Genomic DNA, 16,964 nt, shown 5'->3' with positions numbered 1-16,964 from the left:
TGGGAGAGGGAGTGGTGGGTCCTGCCTGGTAGTGGGAGAGGGAGTGGAGGGAGTGGAGGGAAATTTTGGGAGAGGGAAATTTTTGTGGAGGGAAAATTTTGGTGTGGGAGGGAAATCCTTTTGGGTTTGGGTGTAGAAAAAAATAGGGTTTTTTTGTAAACTTTGTAGAAATCATGGTTAAAATCATACCGAGTAGCTCAAGAAAACGCCGGCATTGCAAGTTTAGTATTTTTGCTAGTTGGTAGGCCACATTTGATGATGTGACGCGGAGGTCTCCCATTTTTTTTGATTTTTTTGAATTTTTTACGGTGTTTTCAAAAACCGGCCGATTTCGTCGCGGCGACCGTCCGTGGCTAGGGTTTGAGCCGTGCAAATCTGTTGTCGATTCTGTGATGGAATGCCTGCCTGTGAAGCTAAAAAGCATTTTTAGTGAAAATAACGGGCAAGCTATGGAGGACCCGCAGTTCAAATTCCAGCCGGTTCCAGCTGAATCGGCCGAAGGTGGTCCGAATTGCCGGGAGTAGCTACGAGGGTCGGAAATGCATGCTTTTTGGCAACCGTCCATAAAATAGGGTCTACTTTGAGATAGACATGGAATGGCGCCGTTTGGGGTGCCCCCCCCCTTGTAGCCGCTTCACGAAAAACGCATGTCTTTTGCATTCAAAAAATGAAAAACGGTTTTTTTGTTAAACAAGTTGGAACCTCGCTTTGGCAACATTGTTTGCCATCACAAGACGGAGGCATGCGCCCAATTTGGGCATATTATCAGAAACTATTCAACGGATGCGGCCATATCATTGCTAGTTTGGCTTGAAAGCCATGAATCTTCGTTCATGGTAGGTCATTTTTGAGAACACTTTTTCAAGAAAACACTAGTATTGCAAGTTTAGTATTTTTGCTAGTTGGTAGGCCACATTTGATGATGTGACGCGGAGGTCTCCCATTTTTTTGATGTTTTTTGAATTTTTTACGGTGTTTTCAAAAACCGGCCGATTTCGTCGTGGCGACCGTCCATGGCTAGGGTTTGAGCCGTGCAAATCTGTTGTCGATTCTGTGATGGAATGCTTGCCTGTGAAGCTAAAAAGCATTTTTAGTGAAAATAACGGGCAAGCTATGGAGGACCCGCAGTTCAAATTCCAGCCGGTTCCAGCTGAATCGGCCGAAGGTGGTCCGAATTGCCGGGAGTAGCTACGAGGGTCGGAAATGCATTCTTTTTGGCGACCGTCCGTAAAATAGGGTCTACTTTGAGATAGACATGGAATGGCGCCGTTTGGGGTGCCCCCCCTTGTAGCCGCTTCACGAAAAACGCATGTCTTTTGCATTCAAAAAATGAAAAACGGTTTTTTTTGTTAAACAAGTTGGAACCTCGCTTTGGCAACATTGTTTGTCATCACAAGACGGAGGCATGCGCCCAATTTGGGCATATTATCAGAAACTATTCAACGGATGCGGCCATATCATTGCTAGTTTGGCTTGAAAGCCATGAATCTTCGTTCGTGGTAGGTCGTTTTTGAGAACACTTTTTCAAGAAAACACTGGTATTGCAAGTTTAGTATTTTTGCTAGTTGGTAGGCCACATTTGATGATGTGACGCGGAGGTCTCCCATTTTTTGATGTTTTTTGAATTTTTTACGGTGTTTTCAAAAACCGGCCGATTTCGTCGTGGCGACCGTCCGTGGCTAGGGTTTGAGCCATGCAAATCTGTTGTCGATTCTGTGATGGAATGCTTGCCTGTGAAGCTAAAAAGCATTTTTAGTGAAAATAACGGGCAAGCTATGGAGGACCCGCAGTTCAAATTCCAGCCGGTTCCAGCTGAATCGGCCGAAGGTGGTCCGAATTGCCGGGAGTAGCTACGAGGGTCGGAAATGCATTCTTTTTGGCGACCGTCCGTAAAATAGGGTCTACTTTGAGATAGACATGGAATGGCGCCGTTTGGGGTGCCCCTCCTTGTAGCCGCTTCACGAAAAACGCATGTCTTTTGCATTCAAACAATGAAAAACGGTTTTTTTGTTAAACAAGTTGGAACCTCGCTTTGGCAACATTGTTTGCCATCACAAGACGGAGGCATGCGCCCAATTTGGGCATATTATCAGAAACTATTCAACGGATGCGGCCATATCATTGCTAGTTTGGCTTGAAAGCCATGAATCTTCGTTCGTGGTAGGTCGTTTTTGAGAACACTTTTTCAAGAAAACACTGGTATTGCAAGTTTAGTATTTTTGCTAGTTGGTAGGCCACATTTGATGATGTGACGCGGAGGTCTCCCATTTTTTGATGTTTTTTGAATTTTTTCGGTGTTTTCAAAAACCGGCCGATTTCGTCGCGGCGACCGTCCGTGGCTAGGGTTTGAGCCGTGCAAATCTGTTGTCGATTCTGTGATGGGATGCCTGCCTGTGAAGCTAAAAAGCATTTTTAGTGAAAATAACGGGCAAGCTATGGAGGACCCGCAGTTCAAATTCCAGCCGGTTCCAGCTGAATCGGCCGAAGGTGGTCCGAATTGCCGGGAGTAGCTACGAGGGTCGGAAATGCATACTTTTTGGTGACCGTTCGTAAAATAGGGTCTACTTTGAGATAGACATGGAATGGCGCCATTTGGGGTGCCCCTCCTTGTAGCCGCTTCACGAAAAACGCATGTCTTTTGCATTCAAAAAATGAAAAACGGTTTTTTTGTTAAACAAGTTGGAACCTCGCTTTGGCAACATTGTTTGCCATCACAAGACGGAGGCATGCGCCCAATTTGGGCATATTATCAGAAACTATTCAAAGGATGCGGCCATATCATTGCTAGTTTGGCTTGAAAGCCATGAATCTTCGTTCGTGGTAGGTCGTTTTTGAGAACACTTTTTCAAGAAAACGCTGGTATTGCAAGTTTAGTATTTTTGCTAGTTGGTAGGCCACATTTGATGATGTGACGCGGAGGTCTCCCATTTTTTGATTTTTTTTGAATTTTTTACGGTGATTTCAAAAACCGGCCGATTTCGTCGTGGCGACCGTCCGTGGCTAGGGTTTGAGCCGTGCAAATCTGTTGTCGATTCTGTGATGGAATGCTTGCCTGTGAAGCTAAAAAGCATTTTTAGTGAAAATAACGGGCAAGATATGGAGGACCCGCAGTTCAAATTCCAGCCGGTTCCAGCTGAATCGGCCGAAGGTGGTCCGAATTGCCGGGAGTAGCTTCGAGGGTCGGAAATGCATGCTTTTTGGTGACCGTCCGTAAAATAGGGTCTACTTTGAGATAGAAATGGAATGGCGCCGTTTGGGGTGCCCCTCCTTGTAGCCGCTTCACGAAAAACGCATGTCTTTTGCATTCAAAAAATGAAAAACGGTATTTTTTGTTAAACAAGTTGGAACCTCGCTTTGGCAACATTGTTTGCCATCACAAGACGGAGACATGCACCCAATTTGGGCATATTATCAGAAACTATTCAACGGATGCGGCCATATCATTGCTAGTTTGGCTTGAAAGCCATGAATCTTCGTTCGTGGTAGGTCGTTTTTGAGAACACTTTTTCAAGAAAACGCTGGTATTGCAAGTTTAGTATTTTTGCTAGTTGGTAGGTCACATTTGATGATGTGACGCGGAGGTCTCCCATTTTTTTGATTTTTTTTGAATTTTTTATGGTGTTTTCAAAAACCTTCCGATTTCGTCGCGGCGACCGTCCGTGGCTAGGGTTTGAGTCGTGCAAATCTGTTGTCGATTCTGTGATGGAATGCCTGCCTGTGAAGCTAAAAAGCATTTTTAGTGAAAATAACGGGCAAGCTATGGAGGACCCACAGTTCAAATTCCAGCCGGTTCCAGCTGAATCGGCCGAAGGTGGTCCGAATTGGCGGGAGTAGCTACAAGGGTCGGAAATGCATGCTTTTTTGTGACCGTCCGTAAAATAGGGCCTACTTTGAGATAGGCATTGATCTTACGTCGAGATTCGTGTGGATATTTTCCTTTTCCTTTTTTCTTTTTTCTCTATGCTTGATTCACTCACTTAGATGTGCAATAACTAGAGCACATCTAGATGTGCCCTAGACACACCCTTTGAATTTGTACGGTGTTTTCAAAAACCGGCGGATTTAGTCACGGCGGTCGTCCGTGGCTAGGGTTTGAGTCATGTTTTTAGCATTCAAAAAATGAAACTTATATTGTTTCATACATGAGCATGCACAAAAACCCATAATTTTATCTTTCATCCATGAGCATGCAAAAAAAAATTCAATTCCCATCAATTACCAAACTAAATATTCATTGTTAAAAACATGACTTGTTTAGATGACACTGTCATACAGCATCCATGAGCATGCACGAAATTAAACCTGACATACTTAACATTGACATGTTCATATTACACTAACAAGCTTAAACCTAACATGCTGAACATCCTCTTAACACCTTCACTCCTCCTTCTTCTCCTTCATCAACCTGATGCGCTCAGAGTGGCGAATCCCAATGCGGATGTACTCCTCTACCACAATTGGCATGGTCCTGTCACCAAGCTGTGGGATTGCAGGGCCGCCACCATCGCGAGGTCGTCGTCCGCCACCACCATCGCGAGGTTGTCGTCCGCCACCACCATCGCGAGGTCGTCGTCCGCCACCACCATAGCAAGGTCGTCATCCGCCACCAACATAGCAGGGTCGTCGTCAGCCACCACCATAGCATGTTCGCCGTCAGCCAGAATAGGCTGCTCCTCGTCATCCCCGCTCTGCTCCTCGTCGTCATCCCCGCTCTGCTCCTCGTCATCCCCGCTGCTGCTCCCATTGCCTGGCCAAATGTAACAAAGTGTGAACATGGTGTTGTCATCGTGCAGGTAGAGGAAGCCAAAAGGACAGGAAGAAGAGAGGCAGAGAGCTTACTGGCATCGTCGTCGTGCTGGTAGTACATGCGGCACATGGTGTTGTCGAACATCTTCACGGTGAACATGGCGTCGCCGTCGTAGCGGAAGACAAGGAAGTACCCGAGCTGTAGCTCATGGGCGCGGGCCAAATGCTCCCAGCCGGGCCCTAGGTACATGTGGCCTTCACCATCAAACACCACCAACACTTTCCACATCCTGTGAAGCCCGCTATCGGCCTCCCGCAGCTTCACTTTGTGGGGCTCATGGCCCGCGAGCATCTTCGCAAACTTGTCAGGCAGCCTCTGTAGCGAGGGTCAAGCAGTGGTTAATTGTGGCAATCAAGCACTAGACAGCAGAGTGATGATCAAGAAATGAGTGATGATAAATATACCTGCCTACTGCAAGATTTCTCAATTATGATCTCGAAGAACTCAAAACCTTCCAAGCCAGCCATCTCACTTCTACTCTAAACAAGCAATAGGAGAGGAAGAAGCACTTGTGAACAGGACTGGACATAAATAGGAACAGAACCAAGTTTATGATGGCAAAAGTGATAAAAATGAGAAGAGCAATGCACTTGTGGATATTTATGATAGAAAAAGTGGGAAAAAAAGCAATGCACTTGTGAACATTTGGAATACTACTACTCTATCTACAATGGACCATGTTTGCCCATGTGTCCATGTCTACTATAAATGGCAAACACAGCATCAGGATCATATCTACTATAAATGGACCATATCTACAATGAACCATATCTACTATAAATGGACCATATCGTCCCATGTGCTACATTTTGTTAGAACCCAGCACTTAAGAACTGAACCCTAGATTCTCAATTTAAACACACCTACCCAATACAGTCATGTACAAAACTGAACAGCTTTATAGTCGTCGATATGCGCATGAAAGCTATTGGCTTGAAACCGATATAGTCATGTACAAAACTGAATTTAACACTAGAATTTCAGAGATTCAGAGCTATTGGCTTAATTTGCTTTGCTAGGGTTTATATAGCCAAAGGCCACTGGAGGCTAGATCCCCTACAAGTTTAACTGCTCTAGTGTGCCGCTGCATCTTTTTAGACAAATATAAACATGTTTATTTTAAAAACAAACAAACAAAATTGGAAAATACTAATACACTTGCAACATTATAAGTGTTGGCATCATTTTTTCCCCTTTCGGTCTGCCTTTTCTATTTCTGATGAATTCTACGTCACGGTGAAGAGAAGCACAGGGAAACTAGCATACCTAGCAAGGTAGCACCACATCAACTGAACATGGCCAAAAGGGACCGAAACCTAAATGCCTAATTCAGTCTGCAAAATCCCTAAATTAGCCATACGCGCAGGCACAATACGAGTAACTCCTAAATCAGCATGCTTGTTGGCCTTGTTGGCCTTGTCGACAAAGAACACAGGGGGAACAGAACGGACCTGGGGGGACGGCGACTGCTTGAGCTTGTTGGCCTTGTCGGTGTCGTGGACGGTGCCTCCTCTTGATCTACTACTCTATATACAATGGAACCCTAATCATCATGCACCAGGGAACCCTAATCTAATCAATAGGAAGAGGAACAGGAAGGACTCGGCAGATTCATACCTTAGGAGGCCGTCGCTGTCGATGGAGGAGTGGTTCGCCAGGGAGGTCGTCACCGTCGATGGAGGAGAAGGGGATGCCAGCGGCGGAGAGGAGTGGGTCGAGTGGATAATGGAGAGGAGGAGCGGGTCAAGTGGACAGGAGGAGTGGGGCAAAGAGTGGGTCCACTTGTCAGTGAGTTCTGTTTTGATATATTGAAAAGGGTTGGCATAGAGTACAAAACCAACAGCCTCTAACTAGCCCAGTGGTAGAAAAACAATGGAATAAGCGGCAGGTCGTGGGTTCGAGCCCCCGCTCGCCCAATATTTTTTGGTAGCTCAGGGGAAAAGGGTCGAGTGGGTAGAGTAGCAAAATGGCCCACTTGTCAGTGAGTTGGTCGAGTGGCCCACTTGTAAGTGAGGTCTGTGTTTGATACTTAACTGGTTTGATGATTTGAATAGAGATGGCATAGAGTGGACGACCAGTAGCCTCTTCTTAGCCCAGTGGTAGAAACACAGTGAAACGAGCGCACGGTCGTGGGTTCGAGTCCCCGCTCGCGCATATTTTTTTGCTCACAATGAAATGGGGCCGCGCGTGGGATCAGATGGCTGTCTGATGGAGCGCGCCCAAAAATTCAGTTAAACAGCTCTGAAAACATCTTCAGTTCACCAAAAACAACATCTTCAGTTCAAAAAACATCTTCAGTCCAAAAACAACATCATTTTGCAATCTTTTACATCACAACCAAAACTACATGATCACCAAAACTAAGAAAAACAGCTCTAAAAACAAAATCTTCAGTTCATCATTTTGCTTCTTCATTCAAAACAACATCTTCATTTTGCATTGTATCTTCCGTCACCAAAACTACATCATTTTGCATTGTATCTTCAACTATCATCTGCCTCTCCATCACTACACAGTCTCATGCATTTTGGTACCTGGAGAGATTTGTAGTACAAAACCTACATCAGGATCACATCAACAACAACTACCAAGGAGACAAAATAGCATTAGATCACCAAGGAGACCAAATTTACCTTCGCTACTCATTGTCGTCGATACGAAAACAAAGAACTCTATGCCCACTCCTGTTTTCCTCATCATCACTACAATATTGCAGCATAGTATGATCAGTCCAGTTTTCCTCATCCTCGCTTTCATGTCCATCCTCTACCACCTTTCTTCTTTTCTTGATGCCTTCAACTGTTGCAGCACCAATGATCACACGTTCCCGGTCCCTTCGCACTCTGCTTTGCACCGGAACTTCCATAGAGTCATAATCAGCTTGCAACGGAACTTCCCTAGAGTCATCATCTTGGTATGTTAGTCCACCATCACCGGGGCCCTTTTCCACTTCAGTTTCAGTCACACTCCACAAGTGTCTGTGCTGAAAGTTTTGCACAACTCGCCATTTTCCGTGCAAAAGAGTGTCTGGCAGATAAAACACCATTGTTGCTTGTGTTGTTAGAATAAAGGGATCACTCTTATACCAGCACCTTGCAGTGTTGATGCTTTTGAAGTAGCCATCATATTTGACAAAAGAGTCTCTCCTCTTCTTGCTACCAAGCTCAAACCAGTCACAGAGAAATAAGACAACCGAGCGATGGATGCCTCCACTAGAGTTGTACTGCAACTCTACAATGCTTCTCAACTGACCATAGAAGTCAATGATCTCACCATCATGTGACCCCTCAGTGACGATTCCACTATTCTGTGTCTTCCTTTTTTCCTCGCGGTCAACGGTGTGGTACCGGACACTGTCAGCAATGCATGCTGAATACACTCTCACTCGCTTATCCGGTAAGCATGCCAAAGCAAATAGATCATCACTGACCTTCTTCTCCTCATGCAACTTTCCAATCTGCACAAATAAACCATTTAGCAAACAATGGTATTTAACAATGGGTGAATAACACAGAAAACATAAACCATGTGGCTAAAGATCTCACATGATTCTTAAACCAATTAGCAAACACCTTGGCAACCCTTTTATCAACATTGATATTGCTTTCTTCCTGATTTAACTCTTCCTTGCATTTCCTACAATGCCAACAAAACATGTGAATTAAAACATTAGGCTGGTGCCAACCCAAGCAAAATATATGTATATATATAATGAATGCACAAGATATAACGTACTCGATATATGGTAGAACCTCTACGCAATTGCTGAGCACAAACAAAACCATCTTGTCATACTCATCACCAGCCTCCAAGTATTGTGAGGCTCCAAGAAAGTTCACACCATGGTTGAAAACAGAGACATCACCACTTTGCGAATCAGACCGCTCTCTATTTCTGCCCGGCCGGTTCCATCTTGTTTCCACATCACCAAAGTATCTAGAGCAAAAAGTCAAGCACTCGTCAACGACATATGCTTCAGCAATAGAACCTTCAGGTCTTGTTGTGTTTCGCACATAACGCTTACAAGTAAGCAGCCTTCTTTCGATTGGGTACATCCAACCGTATTGCACAGGGCCTCTAAGCATTGCCTCTTTGGGTAAGTGCACCACCAAATGGACCATCACGGTGAAGAAAGCTGGAGGGAAAATCTTCTCGAGCTTGCAAAGAATAATTGGGATTTCTTTTTCAAGTCTTTCCAAGACAGTTAACTTGAGGGTTTTGCAGCACAGTTCTCTAAAGAAATTTCCCAGCTCAGCAACTGCTTCATATATATCCTTGTGCATGATTCCTCGGAGGCCCGCCGGTAAAATCCTTTGGAGGAGGATGTGACAATCATGGGTTTTCAGTACTGAAAGCTTGAATCCATCAGAAGTAACACACTTTGCTAGGTTAGCAGCATAACCATCTGGAAATTTCACCGCTCTTAGGAATTCACAGAATGCAAGCTTTTGTTCTTTATTCATTGTATACCATGCTCGTGGAATTTCAAATGAATCTTCATCTTCATTGTGCTGTAGATGCAAATCTTCTCTTATGCCCATGTCCTCCAAATCAAGCCTAGAACTAACCGTGTCCTTTGTCTTCCCTTCAATGTTCAGAAACGTCCCTAGCAGATTCTCGCATATGTTTTTCTCAATGTGCATTACATCGAGATTATGCCTTAATTTCAGATCAGCCCAGTATGGCAGGTCCCACAAACAAGACCTCCGGTCCCAACATTGACCTTTCTCACGCTTTCTTTTCTTCGCCAGCTTTCCTGGTCTCACATCTTTCACCTTTTCAAGTTGCTGCTCCAGCTCTTCTTTAGTGAATTCAGCTGGCTTGTCACGGGTTTCATTCTCACCATTAAAATCTTTGCTTCTTCGCCAGCGATGGTTTCGGGGAAGAAAGTGGCGGTGCCCAATATAGCATATCTTGCTCCTTATTCTCTTTGAGCAAGGGTCTTTGTCACAATGGACACAAGCCTGATAACCCGCTGTGATCCTCCCAGACAGAGTGTGCAGAGCCGGGAAATCATGGATGGACCATATGATCGCAGCACGTAGATTGAAGTTTTCTTCCGGACTCAAGGCATTGTATGTAGGTACACCAGTCCAGAGCTGGAGCAGTTCTTCTACGAGGGGCTCCATAAAGACATCAAAATCCTTTCCTGGAGATTCTGGACCCGGGATAAGCAATGACATCATGAAGTTGGACTGATCCATGCATGCCCATGGTGGCAGGTTGTACGGCACCACAAAAACTGGCCACATGCTATAAGACGTGCTCATGTTCCCAAACGGATTAAACCCATCTGTGGCAATGCCAAGTTTTATGTTCCTTGGATCTGCAGCAAAATCAAAATGTATACGGTCAAACTCTTTCCATGCCTCTCCATCCACTGGATGGCTCATCTCATTGTCCACAAGTTGCCGCTTCAGCTTGCGCCACTGTACCTCACGCGATGATTTCTTCGAGATGAACATCCGCTGCAGCCTTGGTATCAAGGGAAAGTGCCTCAGTACCTTCTCTGGTATTGACTCCTTCCCATCAGCATCTTTCCACCTAGATGCATTGCATTTTGGACAGTTGTCATGCTTTGCTAAATCCTTCCGAAACAAGACACAGTTATTTGGGCACACATGTATTGACACATAACCTAACCCCAGCCTGCGGATTATGCTCAATGCTTCATCATAAGATCTGGGAACACAACTATTAGGGAATTGCAAGCTCAAAAGACGGAGTATTGCGTTGAATGCGGCATTGCTAATCCGGTAGAAAGACTTGATGTGGAGTAACTTCACGGTGAAGGTAAATCTTGAAAATTTACCCCCTTCATGAGCTACGCGCTTTGCCTCCTCTAACACCTCAGCAAACAATGATTTCTGTCCATCAGCACGATCTTCAGCATCGTACAAATCCTTCAATAGGTCAGGAATCCTATCATCTTCATGCCCATCCTCTTCCTCCAAAACAGCATCATCTCGCAAAACCTTTTCCATGAAATCAATGCCAGCATCACCACCACCCATCATATGAGGGGCCTCTGTATCAGCTTCAAAATGTTGAGGTTGTCTGTCTAAAGGTTCTCCATGATATATCCATGTATCATATGTGCTGAACATCCCATTAAGAAGCAGATGATCTTCCACTCTTCCTTGAGCCATTCTTGGACGGTTGAGGCATTCACAACATGGGCAAAGAATGTGAGCATCGTTGGCAAAATTTGCCTGAACAAATGCCATGAAATCATCAACTCCTTTCATATGTTCTTTCGAAAACTTTCTAACTCCTTCTCTAATCCAGCTTCTGTCCATCTGCCAAAGACAACAAATTGTTGCAACTTAGCAAATAAATCTAAGTGCATCAACATTAATTAATGAAAATGGATGGAAGTAATGGAAGCTAAAATTCCAGAAATATGCTAATTGCCTAACCACAAGGCCCGAAGAATTCTTAACAAACAAGCTGAACAATTCCTAACAGCACATCAAGAAAATTCATCTATGCATTATCTACCAAACAAGCAAGCTATCTCCTAACTACTAACAGTGCATCAACAAAATTCATCTATGCTGTAGAACATCTAACTGAAATCCATCTCCCACTGCTCGGGTGACGAGATAGGAGAGGGGGGAAGAAGTGAGGGGTGCATACCGGGAGGTGTGCTTGCGGCGGCGGCGGCCCCCATGCTCGGCGAGCCCCCACCACTGTCGGTCACCTACGCCCCTGCTGCCCCCCGCCTCCACGCCCTGCCTCGCCTCCGCCCCCTGCCGGCCCCGCCCCCGCCTCCGCTGCCGGCCCCGCCCCTGCCTCCGCCCCCTGCTAGTTGCTTCCGCCGCGAGGCCGTGGGCGAGGTCAGCTGCGGCGAGGCCATGGGCGAGGTCACTTGCGGCGAGGCCGTGGGCGAGGTCACCTGCGGTGAGGCCGTGGGCGAGGTCACCTGGTTGCTTCCGCCGCCGCCCGCCGCCACCTGGTCGGAAGACCTAGAAAAACGCTAAGTGTTGTTCTGTTCGATGCCACCCGCAGCCACCTGGTCGAAAGGTCCCACTTGTCACTGGTACGTGAGAGCCGTGGTTTTATATACTATATGGAAAACTACCCACACATTAGCAACAATCTCTCTCTAGCCCAGCGGTAATGAACGAGCGAACCCAGCGCGAGGTCGTGGGTTCGAGTCCCCGCTAGCGCATATTTTTTAGGGAATTAAACGCTCGCTCAACCACCTGTCAAATGGGTCCCGCCTGTCAGTGTTGCAAATCGTTGCTCTGTTCGATGCCACCTGGTCGGAAGGTCCCACTTGTCAATGATACGAGAGAGCCGTAGTTCTATATAATGTATAGATAAACTCCCAGATGCGAGCAACTGTCCCTCTCTAGCCCAGCGGTAGCATGCGAGCCAACCAAGTGCAAGGTCGTGGGTTCGAGTCCCGCCTCGTGCATCTTTTTTGGGCGAATTAAGCGCTCGGCCCCATCTGTCAAATGGGTCCCGCCTGTCAATGTGTCCCCCGTCTATCTGTTGAATATTAAAACTCAAGCAAAAATGGCACCTAGACAGTGGCACATAAGCGAGGTTGCTGAGGTGGCTGCCTAATCATCCTAATTCATTCAAACTCAAGTGTAGTGACCATTTTATATTGGTCGTTATCAGCTACGCATGAGGCAGTGGACAGTGCTACTAGCTTTACGACCATTTCCTCTAATGAAATTATGACCTTTCTGACCAAAATGGTCATTATGGTTTAGGTTTTAGAGCCCTCCAGAGAGCTTTTGACCAATTGGTCTAAAATGGTCATAAATTTATGACCAATTCTTCGAGGGTCACTGACAGAAGGTCATAAGTTGACATATTTCTTGTAGTGTTAGTTGAACCGAGTGTGGCTACGCCCGGTCCTTGCAAAGGTTAAAATAGCACCAACTTGACAAACTATTGTTGTGGTTTTGATGCGTAGGTAAGAACGGTTCTTGCTCAGCCCGTAACAGCCACGTAAAACTTGCAACTACAAAGTAGAGGACGTCTAACTTGTTTTTGCAGGGCATGTTGTGATGTGATATGGTCAAGACGTGATGAGATATAAGTTGTTGTATGAGATGATCATGTTTTGTTGAAGTTATTGGCAACTGACAAAAGCCTTATGGTTATCTCTCTATTGCATAAGATGCAAGCGCCAAATAATTGCTTTACTTTATCGCTATGCGATAGCAATAGTTGCAAGAGCAATTGTTGGCGAGACGACCATGTGACGACACATTGATATAGATCAAGATGATGGAGATCATGGTGTCATGCCGGTGACGATGGAGATCATGACGATGCTTTGGAGATGGAGATCAAAGGCACAAGATGATGATGGCCATATCATGTCACATATTTTGATTGCATATGATGTTTATCTTTTATACATCTTATTTTGCTTAGTTCGACGGTAGCTTTATAAGATGATCTCTCACAAATTATCAAGGTACAAATGTTCTCCCTGAGTATGCACCGTTGCGAAAGTTCTTCGTGCTGAGACACCATGTGATGATCGGGTGTGATAGGCTCTATGTTCAAATACAACGGGTGCAAAGTAGTTGCACACACGGAATACTCAGGTTAAACTTGACGAGTCTAGCATATAACTGATATGGCCTCGGAACATGGAGACCGAAAGGTCGAGCGTGAATCATATAGTAGATATGATCAACATAGTGATGTTCACCATTGAAACTACTCCATCTCACGTGATGATCGGACATGGTTTAGTTGATTTGGATCACGTGATCACTTAGAGGATTAGAGGGATGTCTATCTAAGTGGGAGTTCTTAAGTAATATGATTAATTGAACTTTAATTTATCATGAACTTAGTCCTCGTAGTATTAGCATATCTATGTTGTAGACCAATAGCTCGCGGCGTTACTCCCCATTTAATTTTTATATGTTCCTAGAGAAAACTAAGTTGAAAGATGTTAGTAGCAATGATGCGGATTGGATCCGTGATCTGAGGTTTATCCTCATTGCTGCATAGAAGAATTATGTCTTTGATGCACCGCTAGGTGACAAACCTATTGCAGGAGCAGATGCAGATGTTATGAACATTTGGCTAGCTCAATATGATAACTACTTGATAGTTTAGTGCACCATGCTTAAACGGCTTAGAATCGGGACTTCAGAGACGTTTTGAACGTCATGGACCATATGAGATGTTCCAGGAGTTGAAGTTAATATTTCAAGCAAATACCCGAGTTGAGAGATATGAAGTCTCCAACAAGTTCTATAGCTAAAAGATGGAGGAGAATAGCTCAAACAATGAGCATGTGCTCAGATTGTCTGGGTACTACAATCGCTTGAATCAAGTGGGAGTTAATCTTCCAGATAAAATAGTGATTGACAGAATTCTCTAGTCACCATCACCAAGTTAGTAGAACTTCATGATGAACTATGATATGCAAGGGATAACAGAAACAATTCCCAAGCTCTTCGTAATGCTGAAATCGACGAAGGTAGAAATCAAGAAAAATATCAAGTGTTGATGGTAGACAAGACCACTAGTTTAAGGGCAAAGGGAAAGAAAGGGAACTTCAAGAAGAACGACAAGCAAGTTGCTGCTCAAGTGAAGAAGCCCAAGTCTGGTCCTAAGCCTGAGACTAAGTGCTTCTACTGCAAAGGGACTGGTCACTGGAAGCGGAACTGCCCCAAGTATTTGGTGGATAAGAAGGATGGCAAAGTGAACAAAGGTATATTTGATATACAGATTATTGATGTGTATTTTACTAGTGTTCATAGCAACCCCTTGGTATTTGATACTGGTTCAGTTGCTAAGAGTAGTAACTCGAAACGGGAGTTGCAGAATGAACAGAGACTAGTTAAGGGTGAAGTGATGATGTGTGTTGGAAGGGTTCCAAGATTGATATGATCATCATCGCACACTCCCTATACTTTCGGGATTAGTGTTGAACCTAGATAAGTGTTATTTGGTGTTTGTGTTGAGCATGAATATGATTTGATCATGTTTATTGCAATACGGTTATTCATTTAAGTAAGAGAATAAATTGTTGTTCTGTTTACATGAATAAAACCTTATATGGTTACACACCCAATGAAAATGGTTCGTTGGATCTCGATCGTAGTGATACACATATTCATAATATTGAAACCAAAAGATGCAAAGTTAATAATGATAGTGCAACTTATTTGTGGCACTGCCATTTAGGTCATATTGGTGTAAAGCGCATGAAGAAAATCCATGTTGATGGGCTTTTGGAATCACATGATTATGAATCAGTTGATGCTTGCGAACCATGCCTCATGGGCAAGATGACTAAGACTGCGTTCTCCGGAACAATGGAGCGAGCAACAGATTTGTTGGAAATCATACATACTGATGTATGTGGTCCGATGAATATTGAGGCTCGCGGAAGGTATCATTGTTTTCTAATCTTCACAGATGATTTGAGAAGATATGAGTATATCTACTTGATGAAACAGAAGTCTGAAACATTTCAAAAGTTCAAAGAATTTCAGAGTGAAGTGGAGAATCATCGTAACAAAAATAAAAGTTTCTATGATATGATCGCAGAAGTAAAATATTTGAGTTACGAGTTTGGCCTTCAGTTAAAAACAATGTGAAATAGTTTCACTACTCACGCCACCTGGAACACCACAATGTAATGGTGTGTCCGAACGTCATAACCGTACTTTATTAGTTATGGTGCGATCTATGATGTCTCTTACCAATCTACCACTATCGTTTTGGGGTTATGCATTAGAGACAGCTGCATTCACGTTAAATAGGGCACCATCTAAATCCGTTGAGACGACACCGTATGAACTATGGTTTGCCAAGAAACCTAAGCTGTCATTTCTTAAAGTTTGAGGTTGCAATGCTTATGTGAAAAAGTTTCAACCTGATAAGCTCAAACCCAAATCGGAGAAGTGCGTCTTCATAGGATACCCAAAAGAAAATGTTGGGTACACCTTCTATCACAGATCCGAAGGCAAGATATTCGTTGCTTTGAATGGATCCTTTCTAGAGAAGGAGTTTCTCTCGAAAGAAGTGAGTGGGAGGAAAGTAGAACTTGATGAGGTAATTGTACCTGCTCCCTTATTAGAAAGTAGTTCATCACAAAAATCTGTTCCTGGGACTACTACACCAATCAGTGAGGAAGCTAATGATGATGATCATGTAACTTTAGATCAAGTTACTACCGAACCTCGTAGGTAAACCAGAGTGACATCTGCACCAGAGTGGTACGGTATATCCTGTTCTGGAGGTCATGTTACTTGACCATGATGAGCCTACAAACTATGAGGAAGCGATGATGAGCCCAGATTCCGCGAAATGGCTTGAGGCCATGAAATCTGAGATGAGATCCATGTATGAGAACAAAGTATGGACTTTGATTGACTTGCCCATTGATCGTCAAGCCATTGAGATTAAATGGATCTTCAAGAGGAAGACGGACGCTGATAGTAGTGTTACTATCTATAAAGCTAGAATTGTCGCAAAAAGGTTTTTGACAAGTTCAAGGTGTTGACTACGATGAGAGTTTCTCACTCGTATCTATACTTAAGTCTGTCTGAATCATGTTAGCAATTGCCGCATTTTATGAAATCTGGCAAATGGATAAACAAAACTGCATTCCTTAATGGATTTATTAAAGAAGAGTTGTATATGATGCAACCAGAAGGTTTTGTCAATCCTAAAGGTACTAACAAAATATGCAAGCTCCAGTGATCCATCTATGGACTGGTGCAAGCATCTCGGAGTTGGAATATACGCTTTGATAAGTTGATCAAAGTATATAGTTTTATACAGACTTTCGGTGAAGCCTGTATTTACAAGAAAGTGAGTGGAAGCACTACAACATTTCTGATAAGTATATGTGAATGACATATTGTTGATCGGAGATAATGTAGAATTACTCTGCAAAGCATAAAGGAATGTTTAAAAGGAGTTTTTCAAAGAAAGACCTCGGTGAAGCTGCTTACATATTGAGCATCAAGATCTATAGAGATAGATCAAGATGCTTGATAAGTTTTTCAATGAGTACATACCTTGAAAAGATTTTGAAGTAGTTCAAAATGGAAAAGTCAAAGAAAGAGTTCTTGCCTGTGTTACAAGGTGTGAAACTGAGTAAGACACAAAGCCCGACCACGGCAGAAGATAGAAAGAGAATGAAACTCATTCC

General features: G+C 44.0%; 1 protein-coding gene across 1 annotated transcript; it reads right to left on the bottom strand.

The window, feature by feature from the left end:
* Positions 1 to 4,197: 4,197 nt before the first annotated feature.
* On the bottom strand, positions 4,198 to 5,280 carry LOC123144897 (B3 domain-containing protein Os03g0212300-like). Its single transcript, XM_044564191.1, has 3 exons — positions 5,215 to 5,280; positions 4,843 to 5,125; positions 4,198 to 4,750 (listed from the first exon to the last, which is right to left on the bottom strand). The coding sequence occupies exons 1-3, from the start codon at positions 5,275 to 5,277 to the stop codon at positions 4,452 to 4,454; spliced, it is 645 nt and encodes a 214-aa protein (XP_044420126.1). The 5' UTR covers positions 5,278 to 5,280; the 3' UTR covers positions 4,198 to 4,451.
* Positions 5,281 to 16,964: the final 11,684 nt, after the last annotated feature.

The sequence above is a fragment of the Triticum aestivum genome, chromosome 1A, assembly GCF_018294505.1.
Source record: "Triticum aestivum cultivar Chinese Spring chromosome 1A, IWGSC CS RefSeq v2.1, whole genome shotgun sequence".
Lineage (NCBI taxonomy): Eukaryota > Viridiplantae > Streptophyta > Magnoliopsida > Poales > Poaceae > Triticum > Triticum aestivum.
This window is presented reverse-complemented; position numbering and strand designations above follow the sequence as displayed.